General features: G+C 53.9%; 1 protein-coding gene across 2 annotated transcripts in view; it reads left to right on the forward strand.

Moving 5' to 3' along the window:
• The window catches only part of LOC141266080 (ranBP-type and C3HC4-type zinc finger-containing protein 1-like), a 35,133-nt gene extending 21,224 nt beyond the window's left edge, over positions 1-13,909 (forward strand). For both annotated transcript variants that reach the window (XM_073679972.1, XM_073679973.1), the window contains 6 exons: positions 7,594-7,754; positions 8,592-8,703; positions 9,612-9,791; positions 9,987-10,085; positions 12,844-12,987; positions 13,163-13,909. In XM_073679972.1, the coding sequence (XP_073536073.1) occupies positions 7,594-7,754; positions 8,592-8,703; positions 9,612-9,791; positions 9,987-10,085; positions 12,844-12,987; positions 13,163-13,243 (777 nt within the window). In that variant the 3' untranslated portion in view covers positions 13,244-13,909. The remainder of the gene's footprint in view (positions 1-7,593; positions 7,755-8,591; positions 8,704-9,611; positions 9,792-9,986; positions 10,086-12,843; positions 12,988-13,162) is intronic.
• The last annotated feature ends 481 nt before the right edge of the window (positions 13,910-14,390 follow it).

Here is a 14,390-nt window from a genome sequence, read left to right on the forward strand (position 1 = left end):
TAGGTAAAGACGTGTTCTGATATGTTTTAAAGGAACACTCCACCTAAAATTCTACTTAATAAGGCTACGGAGGCTGCAGAGCCGCTCCGCAGGCGGCTACGAGGGTCCACGACTCAGCGGCCATATTAATCAGGCTTTTCCTGGGCCCGGGGTCCGTACTATTCACCCTACCTGTCATTGCTATTAAAGTGCGACCCCAAAGTTACCAACATTTCTCAATCTGTATGCTTTATACACATCCAGAGCAGCATTCACAGTTCTGCTGGTCTTCATTGGAAACAGACTAATATAAAGTTTTGTCTGATGTGCTATCTGAAGTCCCACAATGCACTGCTGCCTGATGATCTGCTCTGTAGGTGACTAGAGTACAACAGCAGAATAGTGAGTGCAGCTCTAGATGTGACAGGAGGATAAGACATGATGGTACAGCAGAATGAGTACAGCTCTGGAGGATAAGACATGATGTAACAGCAGAATAGTGACTGCAGCTCTGGAGGGGACTGAAGGATAAGACATGATGGTATGGCAGAATAGTGAGTGCAGCTCTGGAGGTGACTGAAGGATAAGACGCAATGTAACAGCAGAATAGTGACTGCAGCTCTGGAGGTGACTGGAGGATAAGATATGATGAAAGAGCAGAATAGTGACTGCAGCTCTGGAGGAGACTGGAGGATAAGACAATGTAACAGCAGAATAGTGACTGCAGCTCTGGAGGATAAGACACTATGCAACAGCAGAATAGTGACTGCAGCTCTGGAGGTGACTGGAGGATAAGACACTAACAGCAGAATAGCGACTACAGCTCTGGAGGATAAGACACGATGTAACAGCAGAATAGTGCCTGCAGCTCTGGAGGGGACTGGAGGATAAGACACAATGTAACAGCAGAATAGTGACTGCAGCTCTGGAGGTGACTGGAGGATAAGACACTAACAGCAGAATAGCGACTGCAGCTCTGGAGGGGACTGGAGGATGAGACACGATGTAACAGCAGAATAGTGACTGCAGCTCTGGAGGGGACTGGAGGATAAGACGATGGAACAGCAGAATAGTGAGTGCAGCTCTGGAGGATAAGACATGATGTAACAGCAGAATAGTGACTGCAGCTCTGGAGGTGACTGGAGGATAAGACACGATGGAACAGCAGAATAGTGACTGCAGCTCTGGAGGTGACTGGAGGATAGGACATGATGTAACAGCAGAATAGTGAGTGCAGCTCTGGAGGTGACTGGAGGATAAGACACGATGTAACCGCAGAATAGTGACTGCAGCTCCATAACATGATGGCTGCAATATACTAAGAGGATGAACACTGATAGGAGGCGGCGGCTGCTCCAGGCTTCATGCACTTTACATGTCTGTGTCCGGGGGTGCGGTGACGCTTCGTCTCTGCAGATGGAGGCGACTCTCAGGTATTATCTGCATCATTGAATAAAGCGGTTTCTGCTGACGGTGTTCTGCTCATTGACTCAGTCCAGTACTGCAGGCACACAGGCGTTCTCTGCAGGCACACAGGCGTTCTCTGCAGGCACACAGGCGTTCTCTGCAGGCACACAGGCGTTCTCTGCAGGCACACAGGCGTTCTCTGCAGGCACACACACGCCCGCCATGGAGAGGAGGAGGAGGAGGGGTAGTGGATGACACTGTCCTGGGGATCGGCCGCTGTGTGTAAGAGCTGATGGAGAATCCAGCCAGGGACGTGCTGTGGAGCTGTGTGTGCGGCGTCATGTGGAGCTGAGTGCAGTGCGATGTGGAGCTGTGTGTGCGGCGTCATGTGGAGCTGAGAGTGCAGTGCGATGTGGAGCTGTGTGTGCGGCGTCATGTGGAGCTGAGAGTGCAGTGCGATGTGGAGCTGTGTGTGCGGCGTCATGTGGAGCTGAGAGTGCAGCGAGATGTGGAGCTGTGTGTGCGGCGTCATGTGGAGCTGAGAGTGCAGTGAGATGTGGAGCTGTGTGTGCGGCGTCATGTGGAGCTGAGAGTGCAGCGAGATGTGGAGCTGTGTGTGCGGCGTCATGTGGAGCTGAGTGCAGTGAGATGTGGAGCTGAGAGTGCGGCGCGATGTGGAGCTCTGTGTGCGCGCAGCATATTGTATTTTAGGATCTATAGTTTCTGCTCTGCCCCCCCCCTCCCCTCTTCTCTTCTTCTCACCCCCTACGCTTCTCTCTTCTCGCCCCCTTTCCCCACTTCTCTCTTCTCGCCCCCTTTCCCCACTTCTCTCTTCTCGCCCCCTTTCCCCACTTCTCTCTTCTTGCCCCCTTTCCCCGCTTCCCTTCTTTTCTTCTCGCCCCCCCCCTTTCTTCTCTTCTTACCCTCCCCCTCCTCCTTTCTTCTCTCTTCTTGCCCCCCCCCTCCTTTCTTCTTCTCTCGCCCTCGCCCCCCCTCTTTTCTCGCCCCCCCTCTTTTCTCGCGCCCCCCTCTTTTCTCGCCCCCCCTCTTTTCTCGCCCCCCCTCTTTTCTCGCCCCTCCTCTTTTCTCGCCCCCCCTCTTTTCTCGCCCCCCCTCTTTTCTCGCCCCCCCTCTTTTCTCGCCCCCCCTCTTTTCTCGCCCCCCCTCTTTTCTCGCCCCCCCTCTTTTCTCGCCCCCCCTCTTTTCTCGCCCCCCCTCTTTTCTCGCCCCCCTCTTTTCTCGCCCCCCCCTTTTCTCGCCCCCCCCTTTTCTCGCCCCCCCCTTTTCTCGCCCCCCCCTTTTCTCGCCCCCCCCTTTTCTCGCCCCCCCCTTTTCTCGCCCCCCCCTTTTCTCGCCCCCCCCTTTTCTCGCCCCCCCCTTTTCTCGCCCCCCTCTTTTCTCGCCCCCCTCTTTTCTCGCCCCCCTCCTTTCTCGTCCCCCCCCTCCTTTCTCGTCCCCCCCTCCTTTCTCGTCCCCCCCTCCTTTCTCGCCCCCCCTCCTTTCTCGCCCCCCCCTCCTTTCTCGCCCCCCCCTCCTTTCTCGCCCCCCCCTCCTTTCTCGCCCCCCCCTCCTTTCTCGCCCCCCCCTCCTTTCTCGCCCCCCCCTCCTTTCTCGCCCCCCCCTCCTTTCTCGCCCCCCCTCCTTTCTCGCCCCCCCCTCCTTTCTCGCCCCCCCCTCCTTTCTCGCCCCCCCCTCCTTTCTCGCCCCCCCCTCCTTTCTCGCCCCCCCTCCTTTCTCGCCCCCCCCTCCTTTCTCGCCCCCCCCTCCTTTCTCGCCCCCCCTCCTTTCTCGCCCCCCCCTCCTTTCTCGCCCCCCCCTCCTTTCTCGCCCCCCCCTCCTTTCTCGCCCCCCCTCCTTTCTCGCCCCCCCTCCTTTCTCGCCCCCCCTCCTTTCTCGCCCCCCCTCCTTTCTCGCCCCCCCTCCTTTCTCGCCCCCCCCTCCTTTCTCGCCCCCCCCTCCTTTCTCGCCCCCCCCTCCTTTCTCGCCCCCCCTCCTTTCTCGCCCCCCCTCCTTTCTCGCCCCCCCTCCTTTCTTCTTCTTGTCTCGCCCCCGACCCCCCCTCCTTTCTTCTTCTTGTCTCGCCCCCGACCCCCCCCTCCTTTCTTCTTCTTGTCTCGCCCCCGACCCCCCCCTCCTTTCTTCTTCTTGTCTCGCCCCCGACCCCCCCCTCCTTTCTTCTTCTTGTCTCGCCCCCGACCCCCCCTCCTTTCTTCTTCTTGTCTCGCCCCCGACCCCCCCCTCCTTTCTTCTTCTTGTCTCGCCCCCGACCCCCCCCCTCCTCCTTTCTTCTTGTCTCGCCTCCGACCCCCCCTCCTCCTTTCTTCTTCTCGCCCCCGACCCCCCCTCCTTTCTTCTTCTTGTCTCGCCCCCGACCCCCCCTCCTCCTTTCTTCTTGTCTCGCCCCCGACCCCCCCTCCTCCTTTCTTCTTCTCGCCCCCGACCCCCCCTCCTTTCTTCTTCTTGTCTCGCCCCCGACCCCCCCTCCTTTTTTCTTCTTGTCTCGCCCCCGACCCCCCCTCCTCCTTTCTTCTTGTCTCGCCCCCGACCCCCCCCTCCTTTCTTCTTCTTGTCTCGCCCCCGACCCCCCCTCCTTTTTTCTTCTTGTCTCGCCCCCGACCCCCCCCTCCTCCTTTCTTCTTGTCTCGCCCCCGACCCCCCCCTCCTTTCTTCTTCTTGTCTCGCCCCCGACCCCCCCTCCTTTTTTCTTCTTGTCTCGCCCCCGACCCCCCCCTCCTTTCTTCTTCTTGTCTCGCCCCCGACCCCCCCTCCTTTCTTCTTGTCTCGCCCCCGACCCCCCCCTCCTCCTTTCTTCTTGTCTCGCCCCCGACCCCCCCCTCCTCCTTTCTTCTTGTCTCGCCCCCGACCCCCCCTCTTCCTTTCTTCTTGTCTCGCCCCCGACCCCCCCCTCTTCCTTTCTTCTTGTCTCGCCCCCGACCCCCCCTCTTCCTTTCTTCTTGTCTCGCCCCCGACCCCCCCCTCCTCCTTTCTTCTTGTCTCGCCCCCGACCCCCGTTCTTCCTTTCTTCTTGTCTCGCCCCCGACCCCCCCCTCCTCCTTTCTTCTTGTCTCGCCCCCGACCCCCCCTCTTCCTTTCTTCTTGTCTCGCCCCCGACCCCCCCCTCCTCCTTTCTTCTTGTCTCGCCCCCGACCCCCGTTCTTCCTTTCTTCTTGTCTCGCCCCCGACGCCCCCTCTTCCTTTCTTCTTGTCTCGCCCCCGACCCCCCCCTCCTCCTTTCTTCTTGTCTCGCCCCCTACCCCCCCTCTTCCTTTCTTCTTGTCTCGCCCCCGACCCCCCCCTCCTCCTTTCTTCTTGTCTCGCCCCCGACGCCCCCTCTTCCTTTCTTCTTGTCTCGCCCCCGACCCCCCCCTCTTCCTTTCTTCTTGTCTCGCCCCCGACCCCCCCCTCCTCCTTTCTTCTTGTCTCGCCCCCGACCCCCCCTCTTCCTTTCTTCTTGTCTCGCCCCCGACCCCCCCTCCTCCTTTCTTCTTGTCTCGCCCCCGACCCCCCCTCTTCCTTTCTTCTTGTCTCGCCCCCGACCCCCCCTCTTCCTTTCTTCTTGTCTCGCCCCCGACCCCCCCTCCTCCTTTCTTCTTGTCTCGCCCCCGACCCCCCCTCTTCCTTTCTTCTTGTCTCGCCCCCGACCCCCCCTCTTCCTTTCTTCTTGTCTCGCCCCCGACCCCCCCTCTTCCTTTCTTCTTGTCTCGCCCCCGACCCCCCCTCCTCCTTTCTTCTTGTCTCGCCCCCGACCCCCCCTCTTCCTTTCTTCTTGTCTCGCCCCCGACCCCCCCTCCTCCTCCTCCTTTCTTCTTGTCTCGCCCCCGACCCCCCCCTCCTCCTTTCTTCTTGTCTCGCCCCCGACCCCCCCCTCCTCCTTTCTTCTTGTCTCGCCCCCGACCCCCCCCCCTCCTCCTTTCTTCTTGTCTCGCCCCCGACCCCCCCCTCCTCCTTTCTTCTTGTCTCGCCCCCGACCCCCCCTCCTCCTTTCTTCTTGTCTCGCCCCCGACCCCCCCTCTTCCTTTCTTCTTGTCTCGCCCCCGACCCCCCCTCCTCCTTTCTTCTTGTCTCGCCCCCGACCCCCCCTCTTCCTTTCTTCTTGTCTCGCCCCCGACCCCCCCTCTTCCTTTCTTCTTGTCTCGCCCCCGACCCCCCCTCTTCCTTTCTTCTTGTCTCGCCCCCGACCCCCCCTCCTCCTTTCTTCTTGTCTCGCCCCCGACCCCCCCTCTTCCTTTCTTCTTGTCTCGCCCCCGACCCCCCCTCCTCCTCCTCCTTTCTTCTTGTCTCGCCCCCGACCCCCCCTCCTCCTTTCTTCTTGTCTCGCCCCCTACCCCCCCTCCTCCTCCTCCTTTCTTCTTGTCTCGCCCCCGACCCCCTCCTCCTCCTTTCTTCTTGTCTCGCCCCCGACCCCCCCTCCTCCTTTCTTCTTGTCTCGCCCCCGACCCCCTCCTCCTCCTTTCTTCTTGTCTCGCCCCCTACCCCCCCTCCTCCTCCTCCTTTCTTCTTGTCTCGCCCCCGACCCCCCCTCCTCCTTTCTTCTTGTCTCGCCCCCGACCCCCCCTCCTCCTTTCTTCTTGTCTCGCCCCCTACCCCCCCTCCTCCTCCTCCTTTCTTCTTGTCTCGCCCCCGACCCCCCCTCCTCCTTTCTTCTCTCTTCTTTGCCTCTTTACTTTTGACTCTTCCTCGTCTTGTCTTTCTGAGAATTGTGCGGCCACAAGATGCCGCCTGCAGGATGTCGCCTGTGTCCGTCTTCCTGTCCTGCACGGCGTCTGTCCCCACAATCTCGCTATCTTTCTTTTCACCGTTACTCTGGCTTTCATGGTGGCTGCCTGACACTGAGCGCCGCTCCTTGCCCTGTCCACTTCAGGGACTTATGAAATCCTTTCATTTTGCTCTTGTGTGATTTATGACTTACCCCAGGCTCCTGTCACACCCAGAGCTGCACTAAAAGTCAGTAGTATACATAAAGCGTTGGTTGCATATTATTATTATTTTTTTTCCTATATTGATTTTTACATTATGCTCTAGTCACACCCAGAGCTGCATTAAGTCAATTAATGATGTTATGTTGTCGATCAACTCTAGTCACACCCAGAGCTGCATTAGTTGTTAGAATTCATTATCCGTTCTTTTCATCTTTTGGTTTGATTTGGAGTCCTATTTTACTCCAGTCACATTCAGAGCTGCAACACCTTTTATTTTTCTGTTTAGGAGTTACTTTATACTCCAGTCCCTTAGTGCAGCTGTATAAGTCAGTAAATGACCCCTATGATTTAGAGCAGCTGTAAATTCTTTCATCTTATGCTCCTGTGTTCATTGTTTCGGGGACCTGTCACTTGCTGTATGTAATTTTCCCCTGGTGTGAACGCCGCTCTTCTCCTGAATCCGGTGATGCTTTTCTTTAGTTTCTGCTCCTCTCCCTTCCTGAGTTATGGTCTCTTCTTCCCTATATATCAGCCTAGTCTTTTTTCTTTTTTTTTCTTCTATAGCCAAGTGGGTGTGGTCAGATCTTTTCTGTGTGCCTTTGTGAGGGCCACTCCTACTTGGCTTAGAAAAAAAATTTGAATTCTACACCAGGAAGAGGAGGCCGTATCTCGGGAACGGAGCGGCGCCGGAGCAAAAGAAAGACATAATTATGGCAACGGACAGGTCAAAGTATTAATATGCTCTAGTCACATCCAAAGCTGCATTCGAAAGTCTACATGTTATCATTATGATGCCAAGTAGCTTAAATCTTTTTTTCTTCTGATTTTATTTTATGTTCCAGTCACATCCGGAGCTGCATCATTGAGGTGCAGTAACTAAATCCTTGGCTTTTTTTTTTTCTGTGTTACTCCTGTCACACCCAGAGCTGCAGTCACAGATGCTTCATTTGCAGTAATGTTACTGTGGAATCTTATCTGTAGGCTATAAGTCTGTAGGACATAAGTCTGCAGCGGAGCTGAAAACACAAATCCGGAGATGGTTTGATTGACTCTTAGCAAATTTGCTTCACTTTCTATTTTTTTTTATTTCATTTGGAGCAATAAAATTGTAAGAAATGTGAAGCCGCCGGTGCGTCTGCCCCGCCGCCGCTGCGTCTGCCCCGCCGCCGCTGCGTCTGCCCCGCCGCCGCTGCGTCTGCCCCGCCGCCGCTGCGTCTGCCCCGCCGCCGCTGCGTCTGCCCCGCCGCCGCTGCTCCTCACACGTCATGGTCCGTCCTTCTCTTTCCAGGCTTTGGAGAAGGAGCGGCAGCAGAACTTTAAGCATCTTCTGGAACTGGACAACGAGGTTCTGATCCCCAACCAGGAGCTTATTGAGTGCCGGATCTGCTACATGGAGGTCCCTGCAGGGGCCGGGGTCCTGCTGCGGGAGTGTCTGCATAGCTTTTGTAGGTAGGTGGCGGCACAGCAATCACCGATCGGCCGTAACGTTACAACCACCTGCCTGATATAGCGCCTCTTCCCCGGCCCGGCGAGGTCTGGACTCCGTTCTTTTGCTGCCAGGGTCCGGTGGTAGCTGGCAGCAGATCGGTTTCTCGGTGCAGCCTCTGGGAATAGGACTTAATTTTCTAGCTCCAGATGATGGATCAGATGGAGATCGGGGCGATGACTTGTCTCCGAATTCCTAGAACTCTTTTCATAACTTTCTATCGTCATACTGGGAGCCCCGCCGCAAGACCCACCATATGCTGGGAACCACCCACAAGGCCTGCCGTACACCGAAAACACCCATCAAAACCCACCACTGCTCGGCACCAACCCATGAGACCTGTAGTATACTGGAACCAGCTCACGAGGGCCGCCGCGTTCCGGCAACGTCCCTCGAGAGCCGCCGCGTTCCAGCAACACCCCCCGCCCCTTTGAGAGCTGCCACGTTCCAGCAACGTCCCTCGAGAGCCGCCGCGTTCCAGCAACGTCCCTCGAGAGATGTCACATTCTGTCCCACATCAATTTTTAGTTTGTCGCGTATATATCCCCCGCCAGGTGCCATTGTCATCAGGTGATCGGTGTTATGTCAGCGTTTTGGCTGCTTGGTATATATGGTTGTACTATTACACTCCTCATCCTGCAGTACCCCGTCACCGTCCCGTCACAGCCTCCGTGTGGACCTGGCCCATGCTCAGTGTGCAGAATCTTCTGCTTTGAGTTGCTTATCCCCCATCGCCCTTAGATTGTGAGCTCCTGTGACGAGAGCTGCGGTGCTCAGGTTTTGTGTTGTCTCCTCCGCAGGGAATGCCTGAGGCAAGTCGTGAACTGCTGCGAGGACCCTGAGGTGTCCTGTCCTTATCGGGATGATATGTACGCCTGTGACCGGAAGCTGCAGCAGAGGGAGGTCCGAGCGGTGAGTAGTCCACGCACCCGTCCCCAGCTGGGATGACAGTCCTGACAAGCACAGCTGTGGGGGGATGGGAGATTCATCACAAAGTCTCCCTCAAGAGATGGGATCAAACCCAATGAGAAATGTGCCCCTCCTGCCTCTGGTACCCCCATATCTGCCACACTAGGGGTCATTGGTAACACTGAGGAAAAGAGGGGCGCTCAGGAAGCCTGCGGAGAGCAGTCATTCGTGCTGCACTCTCCACACCCTGCTCTTCCTCCTGGGCGCTCTTCCTTCTTATCACCATTACCCTCTATTTGCTCTCTACCTTCCTCACTTCTCATCTTGTATGTCCTCTTTAACTTTCTTTCTCCTCTTATTGTCTCCCTTGTTCTTTATATATTTTCTTCTTTTACCTCTCTGCATTCCTTTTCCTCTTCTTCCTTTTCCCCTGCTGTCTTCCTCTGCTCTGTTCTCCTTTTCCGCTGTCATCATGTCCTGTTCTTCATCTCTTCTTGTCTTTTTCCTCTCCTCGTCATCTGCTTTTCTGCTCTTCGTCGGTCTTCCCTCTATGACCTGTTCTCCTCCTTTATCCTCATTTCTTCCTCTATTCTTTTTTTTTTTTCCACCTTCGTCCATCCTGTCTTCTCCCTCTACTCTTCCCGTCCTCTTTTCCCATGTAAGTTCCCTGCGCTTCCTCTTTATTTTTCTCTTCTTCTCCAGTCTTCTATTTTCCTTTTTTCGCTTTTCTACCTTCCCTCTATTTTTTCCCCTTGATCTCCTCTTCTTTTCTTTCTCCTCCCCTGCTCTTCCCCTCATTTTTATGCTCTCCTTTCTCCTCTTCCTCTCCTCCTCCCCATCACCACACTCCACTCTACAGACAGTCCACGTTTTGCTCCCATCCTGTACGCGCGTCTTCTCTCTCCTCGCAGTTGGTATCAGCGGACGAGTATTCGCGCTTCCTGGATCACGGGCTGGTGGTGGCGGAGAGCCGAAGCCGGAACAGCTACCACTGTCGGACGGCGGACTGTAAGGGATGGTGCATCTACGAAGACTCTGTCAATGAGTTCATCTGTCCTATATGTCTGGCTCAGAACTGCCTGATCTGCAAGGTACACTGCCCATGGATGACAGGGCGGCATGTGCGGCCGGGGAGCATCGGCATGTGCGGCCGGGGAGCATCGGCATGTGCGGCCGGGGAGTCCTAATGTAAGGGGCCGTCCAGCATGTCCCCGTGCTCGGAGGGACGGCTGTGGCTTATATTGGGTCTTCCTGTGACCCATCATTGATTTATCTCCATCCTCCAGGCCATACACAATGGGATGAACTGCAAAGAATACCAGGACGACCTCCGCATCCGTGCTCAGAACGACGCAGCCGCCAGACAGACCAGCGACATGCTGAAGGTAAGGACCGCGTGACGGCCCACCTGCATCATCAGGGGCAATCCACAGCAGGCCGGAATACATTGGACAGACGGATAAGGCGATAGTATGTGTATAGCGACACCTACAGGTGTGTGCTGGTTGTGTCTACTGCTGTATATACAGTCATGGCTGAACATGTTGGCATCCTCGAAATGTTCCAGAAAAGGAAGTATTTCTCCCACACAATTATTACAATCACACATGTATTTGTACACAGGTTTATGTCCTTTGTGTGTATTGTAACAATGCAAAAAAAAAAAAACAGGAAAAAATGGCAAATTGGACATAATTTCACACACAACCCCAAGAATGAGCCGGAGAAAACTGTTCCACCCCGTGGAATAAATATCTGCAATCAGTCGCTTCCTATAACCATCAGCTTCTTACTCTTCAGCCGGGATCTTGGACTCTTCTAAGGCGGTGTGCCCACGATGCGTTTAAGCCTTTCCGCAGCGGCAATTCCGCTGCAGAAACGCTTATAAATCGCTTGGTAGAAGGTCTGCCATGTCCCCCAATGATAATCCGCTGTGCTGTGCACATGCTGCGGAAACTTCCACTGCGGATTATCATTGCGGAAAAATCCACAGCACTACCAATTATTTTGCGTTTTCGCCGCCATTGACTTGCATTGGACCGCATGGAATCCGCATCCCTGCATCTGTACATGCAGAATCCATGCGTTTCAATGTGCAGATGGTACCCGGGTGTGGAGGACAGGAGACTCTCCTCCGGACCCGGGTACCGTAGAACCTGTAAAAAAAAGCATAAAATAAAAAATAAATATTATACTTACCTTCTGATGGCCCCCGGTGTCTTTATCCGATGCGTCCTGGCTTGCCGGCAGCTCGCGGTGGACTGAAGGACCTGCACTGATGTCATTTAGTCATGTGACGGGTCACACGACGCTGACGTCGGCAGGTCCTTTAGTATACCGCGAGCTGCCGGCAAGCCAGGACGCATCGGATAAAGACACCGGGGGCCATCAGAAGGTAAGTATATATTTTTTACCATTCTTTACGGTCACACTATATATGCCGGTTGCATGGATTTATATAGTGTGACCAAGTTGTCAAGCACTTTCCAGGTGATGCTAAAATCGCTTGATAACCCGCATGCAGAAATGCAAGTGAAGAACGCTTCACATCCGCATGTCCCTGGCAGGAAAAACGCACGTACAATCCGCATGTACAATCCGCACGTGCAATCCGCATGTACAATCCGCATGTACAATCCGCATGTACAATCCGCATGCGCAATCCGCATGTACAATCCGCATGTGCAATCCGCATGCGCAATCCGCACGTACAATCCGCATGCGTTTTTTCTGCCAGGGGAGATGCAGAAACGCTCAGGAAAAAATCCGGAGCATTTCTGCATCTTGGGCACATAGCCTTACAATCATCTCCAGGTCTCATATGTGAAGACGTCTTCTCCCAACAGACATTGTAAGATCTCTCCACAGGTGTCAATGGGATATACATCCGGACTCATTGCTGCCACTTCAGGACTCTCCAGTGTTTTGGTTCCATCCATTTCTGGGGGCTTCTTGAAGTATGTTTGGGGTCATTGTCCAGCTAGAAGACCCATGACCTAGGACGCACACCCAGCTTTCTGACATTGGACACTACATTGCAACCCAAAATCCTTTGGTAATCTTCAGATTTCATGATGCCTTGCACACAGTCAAGACACCCAGTGCCAGAGGCAGCAAAACAACCCCAAAACATCTGTGAACCTCCACCATATTTGACTGTAGGTACTGTGTTCTTTTCTTTGTAGGCCTCATTCCGCTTTCTGTAAACAGTAGAATGATGTGCTTTACCAAAAAGCTCTTGGTCTGCACTGTCCACAAGATGCTTTCCCAGATGGATTTTGGCTTACTCGTGTACATTTTTCTCAAACTGCAGTCGTGCTTTTTTGTGTCTCTGTGTCAGCAGTTGGATCCTCCGGGGTCTTCTGCCATAGCGTTTTATTTCATTCACATGTGGACGGGTAGTTTATGCAGACATTGATGCCCCCTGAGCCTGCAGGACAGCTGGAATTTCTTTGGACCTTGACTGGGGCTTATGCACCATGCGGACGATCCTGCGTTACAACCTTTCATCAGTTTCTTTCCGCCGTCCACGTCCAGGGAGATTAGCTGCAGCACTATGGGTTGTAAACTTCTTGATTATGTTGCGCACCGTGGACAAAGGAACATCAAGATCTCTGGAGATGGACTTGTAGCCTTGAGATTGTTGATATTGTTCAACAATTTTGGTTCTCAAGTCCTCAGACCGTTCTCTTCTCCTCTTTCTGTTCTTCATGCTTAGTGTGGCACACACAGACACACAATGCAAAGACTGAGTCAACTTCTCCCCTATTTATCTGGTCTCAGGTGTGACTTCCATGTTGCCCACACCTGTTACATTCTACAGGTGAGTGTGAACGAGCGTCACATGCTTGAAACAAAGTTGTTTACCCACAATTTTGGAAAGGTGACAACAATTTTTGTGATGCTCAAATAAACACAAAGGAAATAAACATGTGTATCACAAAACATGGGTAATTGCAACCATTTTCAGGAAGAATTTAAACGACCCTAACACTTTCGGCCATGACTGTATAGGTGTGCCGGTGTCTGCTGGCGTCTACATGTGTGTTTTGGGGTTAGTGACCCCCCTCTCCTGCCCTTACACTGAATGTAGGGGGCGACAGTGAGCGGCGGACATGTGATGTGAATCTGCTCTGTCCTCAGACGCTGGTGCAGACGGGGGAGGCCATGTACTGTCCGGCATGTGAGATTATCGTCCAGAAGAAGGACGGCTGCGACTGGATCCGCTGTACCATGTGTCAGACTGAGATATGCTGGGTCACTAAGGGCCCTCGCTGGGGGCCACAGGTAAATTAGAGGCTGCTGTGAGGTGGTGGTGGGGGGGGGGTAAAACAGAGCGGTGACAGTGCGACTCCTGTCCGGGGTCATCACATCCTGAGACCAAAGATGAATGACCCCGGACCGTGTACGCTGTGAGCCGCCATCTTGTTTGCTGATAGTTACTTTTCTCCTGTGTGCACAGGGTCCAGGGGACACATCCGGTGGATGTCAGTGCAATGTGAACGGAAGGAAATGTGATCCCAGATGTCAGAACTGCCACTGATCATTAGAAAGTCCCCGGCTGCTGCCCATCCATTATATGCAAGCATGGTCCGCGCCGTGCCTCACTGCTCCGAGACCCCTGCACATAGCGCTAATGATAGCGTCTCTCATCATGGCCGAAACCACCATGGACAGATGGGGAGGGAAGAGAAGGACAATGAGATGCCATCCGCAACCTATGCAGAAAGGTGCAATAACTCCTCACCACCACAGGGGGCGCCACTCACTTGTGATTAATAGTCTTGTATTTCAGATTCCTGTTCTTTATTGTACAAAACTTCATATATTTTTTTTTTGTGTATATATATATTTTTTAAAGGGGAACCCCACTTTAGTTATAGATGGAGGTTTAATCAGTGAGTGTCCTAGAGACTGGAACATAACCCTCGACCGAAAAGGCCTCGATACTTCCCTGTTTACACGAGGTGTCGCCCCCTCCCCAGTACTAGATTAAGGTGAATCCCCCCTGCATTAGACAATCTATGGAACACTACAGGCAGTCGACATCCCCGGACTCAGGTTTGGTCCATTCATTTAATTTATTGGCCCAGAAACGCGAAGCCAACCGAAGGAGCGAGTGCTTCCTCCCCCTCCCAGCTGACTACTGTTCTATCTCACGGATGGAGTGTAACCTCACTGCCACGGCCGCAATAAATCTGCTTCTACAGCCGTTTACTTTTCTTTTGTGATGTGGCAACCATTGATCCACCGGGTCCAAGCATAAAGAATAGTGATGAGCGAGCATGCTCGCCACTGCTCGGAGCTCGCCGAGTACTTGCGCGATGCTCGGGCGGGAGCTCGGGTCCCTGTCCTACATGTCTGGCGCTATTTAGAGCACCAATCATGCAGGGATTGTCTGCCACTCACTGTAATGTCACAGCCATGGTGGTTGTGGCATTACAGTGATTTCCCAAATCGATGGGAACAGTGCCAACAGTGAAACATGAAAGGCCGGCAATTCATCAGCGGCATACACTGGTACCCGACAATTTATAACAGAAAGAATAGAGCATCACACATAGATTAGATAGATAGAAACATGTCAGTCACATATATAAGAAGTACAGTGACAGTGTTGATTACTGTACTTGTCATTTAGTGTTTAAATAAAGGATTTATTAAAAAAAAAAAAAATTGACGTGGGGTTC

This window comes from Phyllobates terribilis, unplaced genomic scaffold (assembly GCF_046119375.1).
Source record: "Phyllobates terribilis strain yellow unplaced genomic scaffold, ASM4611937v1 Scaffold_4__5_contigs__length_816908805, whole genome shotgun sequence".
NCBI lineage: Eukaryota > Metazoa > Chordata > Amphibia > Anura > Dendrobatidae > Phyllobates > Phyllobates terribilis.